Below are 16,505 nucleotides of genomic sequence, written 5' to 3' on the forward strand. Positions count from 1 at the left end.
TTTGTAATATTTTGGGCTACCACAGTGACATTATTAAAATTCCATATGGCAATAATACCCATTTTAGTTATGAGCTTCAAAAGGTAAACTACCTTTGTACAGTCTAAGTTGGCAATGAGAGCAAGGCAGTGGGACTTGAGGATATTAACTTTAAATTTCATATACAATTTATCTATTTATTAAATGTATAAGCCATCATAATTGTACAAAGGTTCATATTGAAACAACAAACAAATCTTAATCTCTATCAATTACCTTATCAAAGAATGCAATGCATAGTTGCATACTCCCTTCCGGCTCGCATCAATGATGTCAACTGGGTATTAATATAGGTCATAAAATGGATTTTACACCAATGCGCCCACGATTGAGATCATCTACTAATTTACATTTCTTATTTTTACATATATAAAATTTTGATATATAATTTATTTTGTTTTATCTTTCTAGGTTTTTAAGAAAAAAACCGATTATTTAAAATACTAAATATTTGATGCAACACCATCGAAATTCACTTTCCAAAATAGTTGACATTATGTTAGAAATGAAAGGAACAAGAAAACACAACGAATCAATATACAAATAACCTTCATCATCATGTTCACAATGGATGGTGATGGGGATGGTCAACAAAATGGTCAATAACACATAATCATATTTGGTTTTCAGCCAATAACAAATAACCATATGTCAATTTACTTGCAGTGGGTTGGTTGATATTGTGAAAAGGACAAAGGCAATTTAGAACAAACGCAAGAACAAATTTGCATAGAGTAATGTAAGAGACATCAAAATAAATCCTTAATTTTTTTTCATGTGGCAATACTTCTAGACCAACAAACTTTTGTTTGTATATGAATTCACTCTAAATTTTACTTATTCTAAATAAATAAATTTTTACAAAGCAAATATTGTATAATAGTGAATTTTTGTCCCTAAAATATTGATAAGTTCATCTTTAAACTATCAAACTTGATTAGGTGTAGAGGTTTGTACTGTGCGAACGTCTCACACCGAAGAGACACCAAACACTTTATATACATACACTAAGCGCTCGGTGTGAGACATTCGCACTTCAATAAAATTCTTACACTATTAATGTGTTAAACACTTTACCAAAGATGGACTCTCAAATAAGTACCATACTAACACACCATGAATTGATGTTAAAAGGGATCGAAGCTTTTACCTGCGTTATTAATTTCACCAGTTTTTGTAACGTAGTTAGAGAACATTTTGATGTAGTATTGTTGTAATTAAGATGATTAAACTACTTGGCCAAAAAAAAAAAAAAGATGATTAAACTAAAAGTAACCATGGTTAACAAGAAAAAAGAACAGAGAGCAACCCCAAAAACAGCTCCATAGGTCAACTAAGAGCCAAACCCCATTAGCCAGTGCCATTTTGAAGGACAGGTAGAGAGAGAAAACACACAAAAGGAGAAAAAGAATTGTTTATTTTGATGTAGTGAGAAGAAAGTGAAAGAGCTAGCTAGAGCATTGGGAAGGAGAGAGAGAGCAGAGAAAGGAAATGTCTGGATGGTGTTGGGGAAGATAGGGGGCAAAGCTTCAGCATTTGGTCTCTCTTAATCTCGGCAAACCCACCTTTTTTCCTGCCTTTCTGTTCCCTCCTTTAAACGTCGCCGTTTTCCGCTTTGCCCTCGCCGGAAAAAAACCCAAACCTTTTTCCTTCAACTCTCTTTTCTTTTCCGGCCAAGTTTTCCCTTTCTCTTTTCTTTTCCATTTCTCACTTTACTGAGCTGATCTTCTGAGCTCCACAATCTGGTGAATATCTCGTGCTTTTGTTTGCTCACTGATCTGAGAGCGTGTTCCGGGACCTGAGAACGGCTCCAAAACAGCTCCGATTTCTCTCGCCGATATATCACCGGCGAGATGAGCAAGTAAGATTTTTCGGCGATATTTTCTCTTTCTTTGAATTTCTAGACGCCGGAACAAGCAATGAAGCCGCCGGGGACCGGTGCCGGAGCTGCCTCCGCCAACGCCACGCCCAATTCATGCGAAGGTCCGCACTCTCTCTCTCTCTCTCTCTCTCTCTCTTTCCATTATATCCATTTTTGCTGTCTTTCTCTCTCAAAAAAAAAAAAAACCGAAGCAGATGGATCGGGTAATACCCGGTTGTTTTGTTCGTTGCAAGTTTTTGTACGGACTCAGGACTCTCTCTTAACTGCCCCTTGCGGCGGTTATGTTGTGAGATTCCAGATTCTCTCTTTCAGATACTTTCTTTCCTTTTTGTTTTCCCGGGAAACAGACGGAAAGAACGGGGAGGTGGTGTTTATTGGTTTTGACGAATGGATTGGTGACACGTGTGCAGGCGGAGAGAACGCTAAGAGCATAAACCCGGAGCTATGGCAAGCGTGCGCCGGGCCGCTGGTGAACCTGCCGCCGGCCGGGACCCACGTGGTCTACTTCCCTCAAGGTCACAGCGAACAGGTGGGTCGGGTTTTCGGATTTTGCTATCATGCGCCGTGTCAGCGTGTGCTCTTATCCTACGCACACTGTACTGCTTTGCCTTTTTATGAAATTCAAGTCATGTTTTTGAGTTCATTTATTGTGGCACACCCTTCTGTTAATAGTAATTTGTTGTTGACCTTCCCTCTTTAAGGCTTAGCAAAATTTAGGAAAACCTTCGATTTTGTAATCTTAGTATTATTTCTTTAAAATCTATTGTGTGCTGGTGCTAATTTGTAGCTCATAAAGCAGTTGGGTTAATGGGTATGGACAATTTAGGATTTACAAAAAGAGAAAGGAATACAATTTATTTTGTTAGTGTGGGTCTCCATTATTGTAATCATGCAAGTTATGCCAGGTAAATTCAAACAAACTAAACTCTATCATGCATTGAACATTTTTATTGCTAGAAATGATTTATTATTATTTTTTGTTTCTATTACAGTGTTAACTAAGTATTTTTTTCTTGATGAACCAACCAGTATTTTAATTGGCCTTCCTTTTGGTATTGTTTTTTTTCTTTTGGAGTCGTCATGACTTGAGAGTGAAATTTCCTATTTCAGGTTGCAGCATCTATGAAAAAGGATGTGGATGCTCAAATACCAAACTACCCCAATCTTCCATCCAAGCTGCTATGTCTTCTTCACAATGTCACCTTGCATGTATGGCTTACTTTATCAAGTCTAAGTATTACCTTGTAAATAAATATTATTCTTGATCATTTCTAATTGATTTTCACACTTACGCTTGATTTTCTAGGCGGACCCCGAAACGGACGAAGTTTATGCTCAGATGACACTTCTGCCTGTGCCCTCTGTAAGGACTATGTTCAAGTTGACTAGAAAAATCATTTGGTTTTGATAGAAATATGTGCATGCCTTTATGTCACTTGAAATAATATTCCTTTGTACTTTAGAAAGTAGAACTTTCTGAAACCTAACTGAATTCATGAACTTCTTGGTCTGCAGTTTGACAAGGAGGCATTATTGAGGTCGGATCTTGCCCTCAAGTCGAATAAGCCCCAACCAGAGTTCTTCTGTAAAACATTGACAGCTAGTGATACAAGCACTCATGGAGGTTTCTCGGTGCCCCGCCGAGCAGCAGAGAAGATTTTCCCTCCTCTTGTAAGCAGTTTTACCTCGTTTCCAAGCTTTGATACACTAATTGCAAAGTTTAATATTGTTTCTGCATGTACGTAGGATTTCTCCATGCAACCACCTGCCCAAGAACTTGTCGCTAGGGATTTGCATGATACTGTTTGGACCTTCCGCCATATCTATCGTGGTATGTTACCTTTCTAGCAATTTGAATGTTACATATATATTGGCTAAAAATTTTTACATGTTTAAATTCATAGGGAGCCATTGTCATCCTAATTCTAAACATATCCTGTCACTCCTTGTTTTGCTTGATCCAGGACAACCGAAACGCCATTTACTTACAACTGGATGGAGCCTATTTGTTAGTGGGAAGAGGCTTTTTGCTGGTGATTCTGTCTTGTTCATTAGGTAATCACGACGTCTTGAAAATCTTGGCAGTTCCTATTTTGGAGTGTGAATTTCTGCTTATAAGAATGATTTATTGTTAAAGCCTCTTATAATTATATACACTTTACATGATCAGGGATGAAAAACAGCAGCTTCTTTTGGGCATTAGACGCGCTAACAGGCAACCCACCAACCTATCATCTTCAGTATTGTCGAGTGACAGTATGCATATTGGGATTCTAGCAGCTGCAGCTCATGCTGCCGCTAACAATAGCCCCTTCACAGTGTTCTACAATCCTAGGTTAGAATATTTCATTTCTTTGTTCTCAATATCTTGTATAACTGGAGAATCCTAGATTCTGGGAGTGAATGACATTGGTTTTACATATTAAATGAATTGAATATTATTTATTCTGAAATTTTGTAAACTGAAATATGCTTTTCTAAATACAGGGCTAGTCCATCAGAATTTGTTATCCCTTTAGCCAAGTACTACAAGGCATCGTGTGGCAACCAACTATCACTGGGCATGCGTTTCCGTATGATGTTTGAAACTGAAGAGTCAGGAACAAGAAGGTAGTTGAATATATGTATTTCAGTTTATATTCTATGTAAAATGTTGGTAATCCTGGCATTAGTGATCTGACAAATTATGCACATAGGCTTTACATATTAGAAATGCTCATGGTTTTGTGTAGGAAGAATGATTCTGACTGATCTAAATTAGAAAAGAAAGATAACTCAGCAATTTAATTGTCTATCACCTTATTCAAGTTGACTAGAGGATACTTTTTAAGTTATTGGTCAAGTATCTTGAATTTGTACAAATAAAAAGTTATTTTATCTTGGAATTGAACATGAGAATTTTTGTTCTGCAGGTATATGGGTACAATTACAGGAATTAGTGATCTTGATCCTGTTAGATGGAAGAACTCACAATGGCGTAATTTGCAGGTAAATGTGATGACATATTATTGTTACCTCTCTCTCTCTCTCTCTCTCTCGTTGCTTACAGTCATCTTGTCAGTAAAAAAAAAAAAACCCCTAATCCCTCACATATCTCTGAATAGGTTGGTTGGGATGAGTCAACTGCTGGGGAAAGGCGTAATCGGGTCTCAATCTGGGAAATTGAGCCTGTTACTGCTCCATTTTTCATCTGTCCCCCACCATTCTTCAGATCCAAGCGTCCTAGGCAACCAGGAATGCCAGGTAAAATATGTAATATAGCAACCATACCTTATACTAGTTCATTGTTGTCTAATCTTATAATTTCTGAGTCATTTCTTAACAAGTGCAAAAGAAAAGTTCCTTAGATTGGACCTAGACCTTGTGTCAGTTAAGGGTGATCTTAGTGTATATGGCCATGTGTGAACTTAAGATCAGTTCCTGGTGTACCTATGAATTAATTGGTTTCTGCTGTGGTAAAACTGTCTTGGATAATAGTGGATGGTCTCAGCTGATTTAGTAACAAAAAGAATGAGTAACAGTGAATCATATGGGAAGGATTAATGGGACTGATTCTTTCCTTTCAACCTGTTATGATCAATGCTTGACCTTTGGACTTCAAAAGTTTCTTTTCTGTGATCTGCTGGATGTTACATGGTACAAAGCACTTTAAATGATGATTGGAGGCTTCATTATTCCTTTCCTGGCATGGTTTTATACCTCCTTTTAAGTCAGCAAGAAAGATGCCCTTAGAACTAAACCACATTTAAAATTTGGAATTTTGGTCAGAGGCGTCTAATTAATCTTTATTTGTCTTTTGCAGATGATGAATCCTCTGATTTGGATAACCTTTTCAAGAGGACAATGCCTTGGCTTGGTGATGATATGTGTATGAAGGATCCGGTTCTACCTGGCCTAAGCTTAGTCCAGTGGATGAACATGCAGCAAAATTCTTCAGTTGCTAACTCCATGCAGCCAAATTACATGCATTCCTATTCTGGTCCTGCTCTGCAAAACCTGTCTGGAGCAGATCTTTCTCGGCAGTTGGGTATGTCAGCGCCTCAAATACCTCAGCTGAACAATTTACAATTCAATGGCCAGAGGCTACCTCAGCAAGCGCAACAGCTTGAGCAACTCCCAAAGCTGCCATCTACATTAAACCCATTAGCATCAATGATACAGCGACAACAACAGTTGGGTGATCTTACTCAACAACCCCGGCAAAATTTGGTTAACCAAACTCTACCCTCCAGCCAAGTTCAGGCCCAGCTAATGCAACCTCAGACCCTTGCCCAAACTAACAGCATTCTTCAGCAGCAATCATCTAGCCAAAACCATCTTCAAAGAAACCTCCCTCAGAATCCCCAGCAGCAGCAGCAGCAGCATCAACAACAAATGTTGGGTCAAAATCAACAGCAAAATTTTATTCAGTCTCAACTGCCTGATCAAATAAACCAACAGTTACAACATCTTTCTGATAATCAGCTTCAACTTCAACTGTTACAGAAGCTTCAGCAGCAACAGCAGTCAATTTTAGCACAGCAGAACCTGCAACAGCCTTCTCAACTTATCCAACTCCAGGACCCGCAGAGGCAACTTATAGATGCATCCCAGAGCTTCTGCAGGCCTTTGCCTACCAGCCAAATTCTAGATATGGCTCAAACGGCACCATCCTCACATCCTCAGTCAAGAACAATGCCACAGCAGATGACAAAGAATAATAACAGCCAAACTAATGTTCGGTTCTCTCATCCACCTCAGCAGCCAAAGCTTCAACAACAGCAACCTGGTATGCTGCCTGAAATGTCTGGGCATATGGGACTTCACCCAACACCATCAACTAATCAGCTCTCTACAGCAGGTAGCGGTATAATGGCAGGAGTTACAGGAGCAGGACAGTCTGGGATTACTGATGAGGTTCCATCTTGTTCAACTTCACCATCCACAAACAACTGCCCAAATGTAATTCAACCGTTGATGAACAACAGGGCCCATCGGAACTCATTTGGGGAGGACATGGCTCAGTCTGCCACCACAATTTTGAGTCCCAGCACCATAGAAACAATGTCATCTAATGCTAACTTGGTGAAAGATTTCCAGCATAGGTCTGAAGTTAAGCCTTCAGTGAACATTGCTAGGAATCAAAGTCAAGGAATCCTTTCAGCACAAACATACCTGAATGGTGCAGCTACCCAGACAGATTACTTGGACACATCATCTTCAACAACTTCAGCTGGCCTCTCTCAGAACGATGTCCATTTACAGCAGAATAATGCCCCATTGTCTTTCAATCCACAATCAATGTTATTCAGAGAAGCCAGTCAAGAAGTGGAAGTTCAGGCGGATCAGAGAAACAATGTTCCATATGGTTCTAACATTGATGGGCAATTGGGGTTACCCTTGAATCCTGATCCTCTGTTGGCCAAGGGCATGGTGCCATTAGGAAAGGATTTTTCAAATAATCTGTCTTCAGGAGGCATGCATGGAACCTATGAAAATGCAAAAGATGCACAGCAAGAACTTTCATCTTCAATGGTTTCCCAGTCCTTTGGAGTTCCAGATATGACATTTAATTCAATTGACTCCACGATAAACGATAGCAGCTTTCTAGATGGCAGTCCATGGGCACCGCCACCACAATTTCAGCGGATGAGGACATACACCAAGGTTTGATATTTTAAATAGGACAAAAAAGAAGAAAAAAGAAAATTTGTGAAGCTATCTATTTTTTTTAGTCTTTCATATAATTTAGTCTTTGGCTCTAACTTGGTTAATGTAATGTAAAGGTGTACAAGCGTGGAGCTGTTGGGAGATCCATAGATATTGCACGCTACCCGGGTTATGATGAGCTTAAACAAGATCTGGCTCGTAGGTTTGGTATAGAGGGACAGTTGGAGGACCGAGGGAGGGTAGGCTGGAAACTAGTGTATGTAGATCATGAGAGTGATGTTCTGCTAGTTGGAGATGACCCTTGGGAGTAAGTCTTTTAGTCCCACAACTATGCATCATTTTTTCTGTTTGTATAATAATCCTATTCCATAACTGTCTGGACATCTTCAAGTTCCCTATGATAACTAGGCATGACACATTTTTGTCACCCGGAAAGTGTGTTGCATTAAAATCCATTTATTACTGTTAACTTGTCTAAATTGTTGGTTACATCTATTCCAGGGAGTTTGTGAACTGTGTTCGCTGCATCAAGATCCTGTCCCCACAAGAAGTCCAGCAGATGAGTTTGGATGGAGATTTTGGGGGAAACGCTGTGCTTCCAAATCAAGCTTGCAGCAGCTCCGATGGCGGGAATGCCTGAGTCACCAAATTGCTGACAATTTTCCTAGAAGGAGTTTAAAATATTTAGGAATATCTTTCATGGTAATCAGCACGGCACAAGACCAAAGTTTTAGTCATTCCGGTCACTTGCCACTTGCTGGAGCAAGCAATTCAAGTAGCAACCTTCTCATAGTTAGAGTGGCTTCTAACTTTTGGCGCAGCTCTGACAAAAGCACTGGAGAGAAGCTGAAATTCTGAATAGAGTCTCGTTCTAGTTGGTCTGAGTTAAAAAGGGAAGGCAAATTTCTAGGCTAGTGCACATCCTAGTATGGAAAAATTCTGTTTGTTGATATGATGATGCTGTTGTGAAATCAATACTGGGATTCATTAGCCTTTTTTTTTTTTTTTTTCCGAATTGGAATTCTCCCACTCAAGCACATTGTAAAAAGCTGTAGCATGAAATTTCTTTCGTCTAGTTTTGAGTGTGTAAATGTGGAGCTTTCTAAAATGAAAATGTTTATAAGTTGCGAAAGTTTTTGAGGTAAAGACCGTCTCTAATAGTCGAGTGAGAAAGATAATTATGTTAAAATTGATGACTGAAAATGTTTGCAAAATGATCCTCAATGGCGATTTCATTTTCCGAGAGGGGTAGGGAAATTTGATTATTCCCAAAATTTGAAGTGTCACTTGAGATCAATGGCACAGTTAAGCAAACAATTAATTTGAAGCATACAAAATAATTCTAAAGATTCCAAAAGAGATTCCATCTTAGTCTACCATAAATTTATAAGCTACTGAATGAAGGCAGCAATATCAGTACATGAAAATGAAATCATTTCATCAAGTTACTAATGAGTTCCCCCAGTGAAAATCTAGGACCAAAGTGTATCATCACAGAATCACTGGGGATTTACCGAGTCTTACAGGAAAAATCCTCAAGTTATCATCATCTCGGGACCAGATGATGACAATATATCCAGTAGCGAATTCTGGGGTTCTAGCTCTTCATGCCACAGTGGAAGGGAGTCACTAGTGTAATAGTTTCTTGTCGCTCCCTCAGAATTAATCTGCAGCAGAACAGAGCACACAATCACCATAAAATAAAATATAGGAAGATAGAAAGACAGCCAATGAAAACCCTATAAAGTAACCATAGGTACTAATTGGACAGCCTAGAGATATAACCAAGTAGAAATCACAAGCCAGGCTATGGCTGTAGGTGTGTCAGGAAGGAACTAGATCTTTCTATTCCACTAAAGCACAAAGTAATTGCAAACTAGAGTCCAGTAAAAGAAGAAACTCACAATGACAGTTCGAACAACACCACCACTAGCACCATCTCGAGCGATAGCAAGAGAAACTGCTTTCACCACTAATTGCTGCAGTGAAAAAACAGTTGCTTTAATAATAAATTCTAGAAAGGGTTAATGCATCAAGTAAAAAGTTAGTTTTTGCGGGCAAGGTAGATGCAATCATGGTATTAAAAATTGATATTGATGGAAATATTGAGGGTATGGAGATACCAAAATATCAATATCAACAGAAATTATATTGAAAATGACCGAAATTTTGAGTAAAATGCATAAAACTGAAATATTGGGAAAACATGTCTAATAATGGTACTCTCCAATAAGAGAATATCGACAAATTAGTTTGAGCAAGTTGATTTGATAACTTTGTGAAAGCATCACAGATAACAAATCTTAGTAAGAAAAACATTTCATGTTGCATTTCTTGGTACAAAAAAATCACTAAGCATTTCATCATTTAATCACACACAATATACAAACATACACAATATCATTTCTTATCCGTAATAATTTATTGGAAAATAAAACAGCTCTGGTATACAGGAAGTATAGCTGGGTAACAAAAACAAATTAACAATGCAAAGAAAAGGAAATCTATCAGTGAAAAATGTAGTCCAAGTCCTATGCATCCACTCAAAAAGCCATCTGAACAGCTGAGCCCTCAACTCCATCATTGAGTGTTCTACTCCCTCAAAGGCTCTGCTATTTCTCTTAGGCCACAAACACCACAGAATACACAAAGGCGCAACCTTCCAAACAACCTTGTTAAACTTCCAGACAGACTTGTCATGCCACCCCAAAACAATCTCTCAAGTCTCAACAAAACTTGGCATAACACAGAGAAAAAAAAAAAAAAGAGCACAGCCCCATAACTCCAAGCTATTAGACAATGCAAAGAGTAAGAGCAAGCCATCTTGAACATTCAACGTCTATTAGCCAAAACAATCCCATGTAACACCAAATAATCAACAGTTAGAATCTTCCCCTGAGCATTTATCTACCCAAAAGTAGCTACCTTTACTTGCATATAAGCACTCCAAATTTCCTCTCAAGGAAGAAACCTATATTCCACCCAAAAGAGCCCCCATAGAAAGAACTGACAGTTAACCAGTTACCACCACACAAGGACCAACCCACCCTATCCTCCCTATCACCCCCAACCTAAACATTTTTTAAAAATAAAATAAAATCTTAAGCAGTCATTTAGGATATGACCATTTCTCATTTTCACAATGATGACAGAACCAGGTCTTGACACATTACTAATAACAAGGAAGGCACAACTGAATGCAAGTTACAAAATTTGTTGGAAACTTAAAGGCTACATACCTCAGCTTCCTCTTTGGTCATTCCTTCCTTCCACTCTTGATCAAAGAAACCATAAAGATAAGTGGAGCCAGATCCTGAATAACACAAGCACCTTGTTGAGAAATTAAAGCCACTAGATTACAAAAATTAATAGCATTCAAGTGCATGGAAAACATCATTGTATGAAACTACTGTTTTCAATTGTTTTCCCTGGAAAGCAGAACCATTAATGACAAAAGAGGTAGATGTGTGTGTACTTCCAACTATAAAATTAGATGAACAGTAAACTAAAATTTTAGATCTTATGATGGTGCATTGTCAGAAAGAATTGACTACGAACCCTAAGATTTAACTTTTACAATCCTCACTGTGAAAGCAATCTACTATATTGAACTGACAAGAAGATTCACCAACTGATAAGCAGATGCAAGAAGTTACATGCTATCACAAAGGGGAAAAATATTTAATGCAGGCCAACCATTCCAATCCATGACAAGGGAAACAGCAGAAGTAACATAGAAACAATAGACAATGTAGAAAAGGTTTTGGAAAAAAAAGAAAAAAAAGAACAGGTAATGGAAAGTGAAAACACACCTCCAATAGCAAAAGGCTGCTCTAAGATTGTCCCTCCCAGTGGCACTCCATATATTTTACCTCCTTCATACTTGTCCCAACCACCAATAATCAAGCCAGTTTGCAGCATATTCTACCAAATTCAAAGGAAGAAATAAGAAATACACTAGAAAATAAAAAACAGATCAAAGAAAGAATCATAACTTTCTACTTTTACAGATGGCGAAATCACTAACGATGAACAGGATAAAGTACAACTAGAGACCTTCAAAATAGTTTTGTTTTCAAGAATACTGATTGAAAATTTTGAAATTACATTTAGACGCCTTATTCTTGAAGAGGTGTTTGTCGCAATGTAAAAGACTTTTCTTACTGTTAGAAGAAACTACTATAGGTAACCATTTTCTGTACTCAAAATAGCTTTCGTTAATGTTTGAGATATTACAAGTGTATAAACAGAGATATCAATACAAACTAAAGCAACTCATTATGTTCTATAAAAGGATAGAGTTAACTTTTAAACTTAAACAGATATATATATCCCTTTCATGTTATTTTGTTTGAATCATTATTTTGAAAACTAAATTTAAATGAAGCATATATTTTTTATTTTCTTTAAATTAATCACTAATCCATCCTTGTATCCAACCATCAATTCAAAGTTTTTGAATGAGCCTGCAAAAAAAATAAAAAAAAAAGAGATACAACAAAAGGATACAAAATGCAAACCTTGTTATTGTATGAAAATAACCTAATAAGGTTTGCAGCAACCTTGACTGTTGCAGGCTGACCCAGCTGTATCCTACACAAAAGAGAAACTTTTGATTGATATTTGTAATAGTAGAAGTATACGAATAATGAATAAATAAAGCATAACTGTAGTGCAAAATTTTAAATTTTGGCATCTTAATTCCCAAAATTTAAATTTCTAACCTAAAGTTTTGAATGTTTACAACTTCAATCTTTTAAGTGTAACTTTGAATAATACTTATCAGGTTTCACGGTGCTTAGTATTTCATTTAGTTTTCAACAATTAAATGTAATGCTCAAACCAAATAAATGCATTGCAGGACCAAAAACCTATGATGCCACAAAAAGTCCAAAAGATGAATAACCTTAGAGTTGGCATCTTTAAAAAATAAAGCATTTGGCAGAAATATACAAAAGAACTTTTTATGTTCTTCTAAAAAACGCACTTCATACAAAAGCTCTCCCACATAGACCCTTAGCTAGTCAAAAAATTCAATTCCTTCACAAGTTTTCTTTCACTTATCAGACAAGCCATGAGTGAGAATACAACACAACAAGAAATCCAAGCAGGAACAACAAATTTTCAATGATTTCCATAAACATTTGCAGTTTCAAAAGATACAGCAAGTAATAGATTGTATATAAATAAACATAAAATACAGTGACAAATGCATGCAGAGAACTTATTGCTTCCCTAACAAACAAGCATTCAACTAAACAAATAAGAAGATAAATAACAAAATTTATTCAGTGAGTCAAAGTTATACAGTTGGAAGCCATTGACAGAGTCGATAAAAAAAAAAAAAACCAATCGAACTTGTAACTAAAAAAGGGAAAAAGAAAAATTAAGTTGTATTAAAGCAAAAATATTACTCATTCACTTACGTGTGCTGATGGAGATAGTGACGCACATAATCAGACAAAATTTGAGAATCTGCAGCCTGATAAGAGGAGGTTAAGTAGATTAATAACAAAAGTAAAGCAACTACAACGTTTTATATCAAGAAAAAAAAAAAGAACAAGAGAAGAGAGAGAGAGAGAGAGAGAAACCGCTGCAGGGAGACTATTCACCGATTATTCCCTTAATTAATTAACTATCAAATAATGTCCCTCATTACCCGGACTATATCACCCAATGCTAACGTTCCAATTTCATTTTTCCCAATATTATCACTGAAATATAATCAATTATTTTATGGACCAAGAAAAACTTGAGAGATCTTTTGTTATGGAAATTCAATTTGTTTTACTAGAATAACCACAGTTGATGTTGAACGATGAGAACATACTACCATACTCAATAAAATCCCAATTTTTGTATTCGGAAACGAGGGAAAACGCCTTTTGGTCTAGCCAGGCACCAACCAAGGCCTTGCTAAGCCTAAAATCCGAAACATAAGGTCCTGCAGAAACAAGAGTTAGCCGATCTAAAAGGAAGACATCGAGATGGCTCTATTTTACTGATTTCGTCCTACTCAAAGAGAATTTTTGTGGTCAAAGTTGCTTGAATCCGGCGTCTATTGGTGCGAAATTGTAAAGATAACTTGCTTTTGTGTGTCATTAATGGAAATAATTCAGTTAATGTTATTATTATTACAGATGAGCATAGTACACAATACAAGACATGTTTTAGAAAGAAAGAAAGAAACCAAACCAACTCATTCACAAAAACTCCTCTTTCTCTTGCCAAGAGAAATTGTAACCGAGAATAAGAGCATTACATAAACAAAGAATTTTGTTTAAAAAACAAATTAACGAAGCAGAGAGAAAGAGATACCGATCCAGAGCGGCACAAGTAGACATTGTCAGTGAGCTGAGTGATCTTATCGGAGGCTCGATTCGCAACATAAACTCCCAATAATCAACAAAAACACCAAATTCCATGCAATCAAATACAAAATTCTAAACTTAATGATTCTGAACTTACGCGAAGCTTTGCAGAATTTCAAGTTCTTTGCTTTGTAATAGAAATTGAAAAAACAATGCGAGAGGGATCATATTACCGGTGCTGGTTCGAGAATCGGCGCCGAGGACGACGCCGCCATTGTAAGTGACGCCGATGATGGTGGTTCCCATGGAGTGAGGGGCATTTAAGTCATTCTGAATACATGGATCCATTTTCAGAGAAAAAGAAAAAACTGCAACGCCAAGTAGAGAATGGAAGAGAGACCAGAGAGTCAGGAGACTATTAAAAGCACAGTTTCTTTCTTTCTTGTATAGGAGGAAAAGAGAGAAGGAAGTTAAAAACAAAAAAAGAAAAAGAAAAAAGGGGCATTCCGAGAATTGAACTCGGGACCTCTCGCACCCTAAGCGAGAATCATACCACTAGACCAAATGCCCACAATTGTTTATTTGCGTCAAAATAATTTTATTAAACTATCAAATGTGGCTCCGATGGCATTGGGTGTAACCTATTTCAGTTCAAGGATACACCATTTTCGCATATATCTGGAAATAGGGGTATCCATCCGTCAGTTCGGTTCGGTATTGGAGCTTACCAAAACAAAATAAAAAATTTTGGCATTTTTCAATTTGATTTCGGTAATTTTAGTATCGAATACTTTCGGTTTATTGTCAATTTAATTATAATAATACTAATTATTATATATTAATATAAATTGAAATTTAATCAAATATAATGCATAACATATAATATTTGATGGATATATTTGCACGAGTAGTATTGGTAGTTTAGTATAGTACTAGTATTAATTGCAATAATATTAATATTAGTAGTACATACTAGTATAAATAGTTTAATTACATATCTTATTAATTTAATATATATATATATACCGATAAATATGAGTAGATATATATATATGCATTACTTACTTAAAGATGAAGTTCTTATTTTCCTAAAAATAATAACATTTACTTTATTAGAGAATGACTCTATATATCTTAACTCACACTTTTGATACTATTAATATGATAATATTATACAATTATATTTTCTTATAGTTGTTTATAATATTAGTAGTTTAATATTTATTGTATCATTAACATAATAGTATTATATAAGTATATATAACTAAATTTCGGTAATTATTTCAATTTTTGGTATATATTTCAATTTTTTCGGTAATAATCGATTTGATTTATTTTAGTAATAATTTTCGATAATTGGTCGGTTTACTAATTTTTGTCAATTTTTACCAAAACAAAACCAACTTTTTTTGAATTTATTTAGTTTCAAATTTTCAATTTTCGAAGTGTTAAAATCGGTTTACCAAACCAAAAAATTTTGGTCGGTAGTCGGTCGATACATGTGCATTTTTAGCTAAAGCCTCCACAAACTGAATATTACCCATGTGTTTTATATTTATATACTTTTGATTTAATTTTTATACGTGAATGGTAAGTTTTATGTCATGTGACTTTTTACTACACTTAAACTAACCCTACCAGCCGCCTCCCCACGATTTTAACATCCTTTAGAACCTACCCTACCATCTAAGTCCATGCATCTAACTAAAACACCTACCCTTTTGAACTTCCTCTATGTAAACCCACCACTGTTCGTCAGGTTTTCCACTAACAAAACAAACCATTTTTTATTATTTTGTTCATTTTAAGTGAATTTCTAGTTGTATTTTACTTTATTTTTAAACAATATTATTATTATTATTAATTAGTTATTCTATAAAATAATAATGATATTCTTATGTTTAATATTCGTTTACTATATTGTTTTTTACTTTAGTGTTATAATTTTTTGAGCATTGTAAGAGTATTTAATTTTATATTCTTAATTAACTTTAAATAATGTTATTATTGTTCATCTTTTTGGCTTAATGTTATTATTATTCATCTATTTAATAACTTTATTATGTAAGATTAACTTCTTAATTTCATATTCGGTCATAGCTTTCTTTCAATTATTTGGTTTATTTTCCTATTATTCTTTACTTAAGCGTTATTATTTTTGAAGCGTTGCTAAGTACTTTAGTATATATTTATTTAATTGAAGTACTAGCACTGCTCATGTGCTTCATTATACAATGTTTAAAGTGTAAAAAGTTGTAGTATAAATAAAATATTTGATATCATATTAAACCCACTACGTAATTAAGTTTCTTCAAAACACAAAGAATGACTTTTGATATTACAACTCCAAAATAACGTGTAAATTTTGAAAGCAGCATTAGCTTGTTTTCACTTATTTTGAAGAATACATAACCCTCTTCATACCATCTATGACACAAAAAACAATTTCTTCCTAGTTGGCTATGACACTATGGCATATTTTGAAGGTTACCAGCCAGAAGTAAGGTTAAGAGACCAAAACGTGGTGTCCATGACAACGGTGATATTTTTTACAACCTTAGCAGCTTAGCCTTTTGCTCTTCCAACGGTGGTGGTAGCTGTTTTCAAGGTTTCGTATCTTTTTT

The 16,505-nt window shown here is 35.8% G+C and overlaps 2 protein-coding genes and 1 non-coding gene across 3 annotated transcripts; 1 reads left to right on the forward strand and 2 right to left on the reverse strand.

Moving 5' to 3' along the window:
- Positions 1–1,407: 1,407 nt before the first annotated feature.
- LOC147293637 (auxin response factor 19-like) lies at positions 1,408–8,692 on the forward strand. Its single transcript, XM_086232071.1, has 14 exons — positions 1,408–2,022; positions 2,332–2,450; positions 3,032–3,130; positions 3,228–3,284; positions 3,437–3,592; positions 3,668–3,752; positions 3,886–3,976; positions 4,092–4,256; positions 4,409–4,531; positions 4,834–4,909; positions 5,026–5,164; positions 5,724–7,567; positions 7,687–7,877; positions 8,072–8,692. Exons 1-14 carry the CDS (start codon positions 1,959–1,961, stop codon positions 8,208–8,210), a joined length of 3,348 nt encoding a protein of 1,115 aa, XP_086088197.1. The 5' UTR covers positions 1,408–1,958; the 3' UTR covers positions 8,211–8,692.
- A 246-nt stretch (positions 8,693–8,938) lies between these two features.
- LOC147293638 (proteasome subunit beta type-6) lies at positions 8,939–14,328 on the reverse strand. The gene is made up of 8 exons (XM_086232072.1): positions 14,114–14,328; positions 13,889–13,964; positions 12,997–13,052; positions 12,091–12,163; positions 11,383–11,494; positions 10,810–10,883; positions 9,475–9,549; positions 8,939–9,237 (listed from the first exon to the last, which is right to left on the reverse strand). The coding sequence occupies exons 1-8, from the start codon at positions 14,227–14,229 to the stop codon at positions 9,106–9,108; spliced, it is 714 nt and encodes a 237-aa protein (XP_086088198.1). The 5' UTR covers positions 14,230–14,328; the 3' UTR covers positions 8,939–9,105.
- Positions 14,329–14,379: 51 nt separating this feature from the next.
- On the reverse strand, positions 14,380–14,451 carry TRNAP-AGG (transfer RNA proline (anticodon AGG)). The gene has a single exon. It is a non-coding gene; the product is annotated as a tRNA-Pro (tRNA).
- Positions 14,452–16,505: the final 2,054 nt, after the last annotated feature.

Source organism: Dryas octopetala, chromosome 2 (genome assembly GCF_963921425.1).
Source record: "Dryas octopetala chromosome 2, drDryOcto1.1, whole genome shotgun sequence".
NCBI lineage: Eukaryota > Viridiplantae > Streptophyta > Magnoliopsida > Rosales > Rosaceae > Dryas > Dryas octopetala.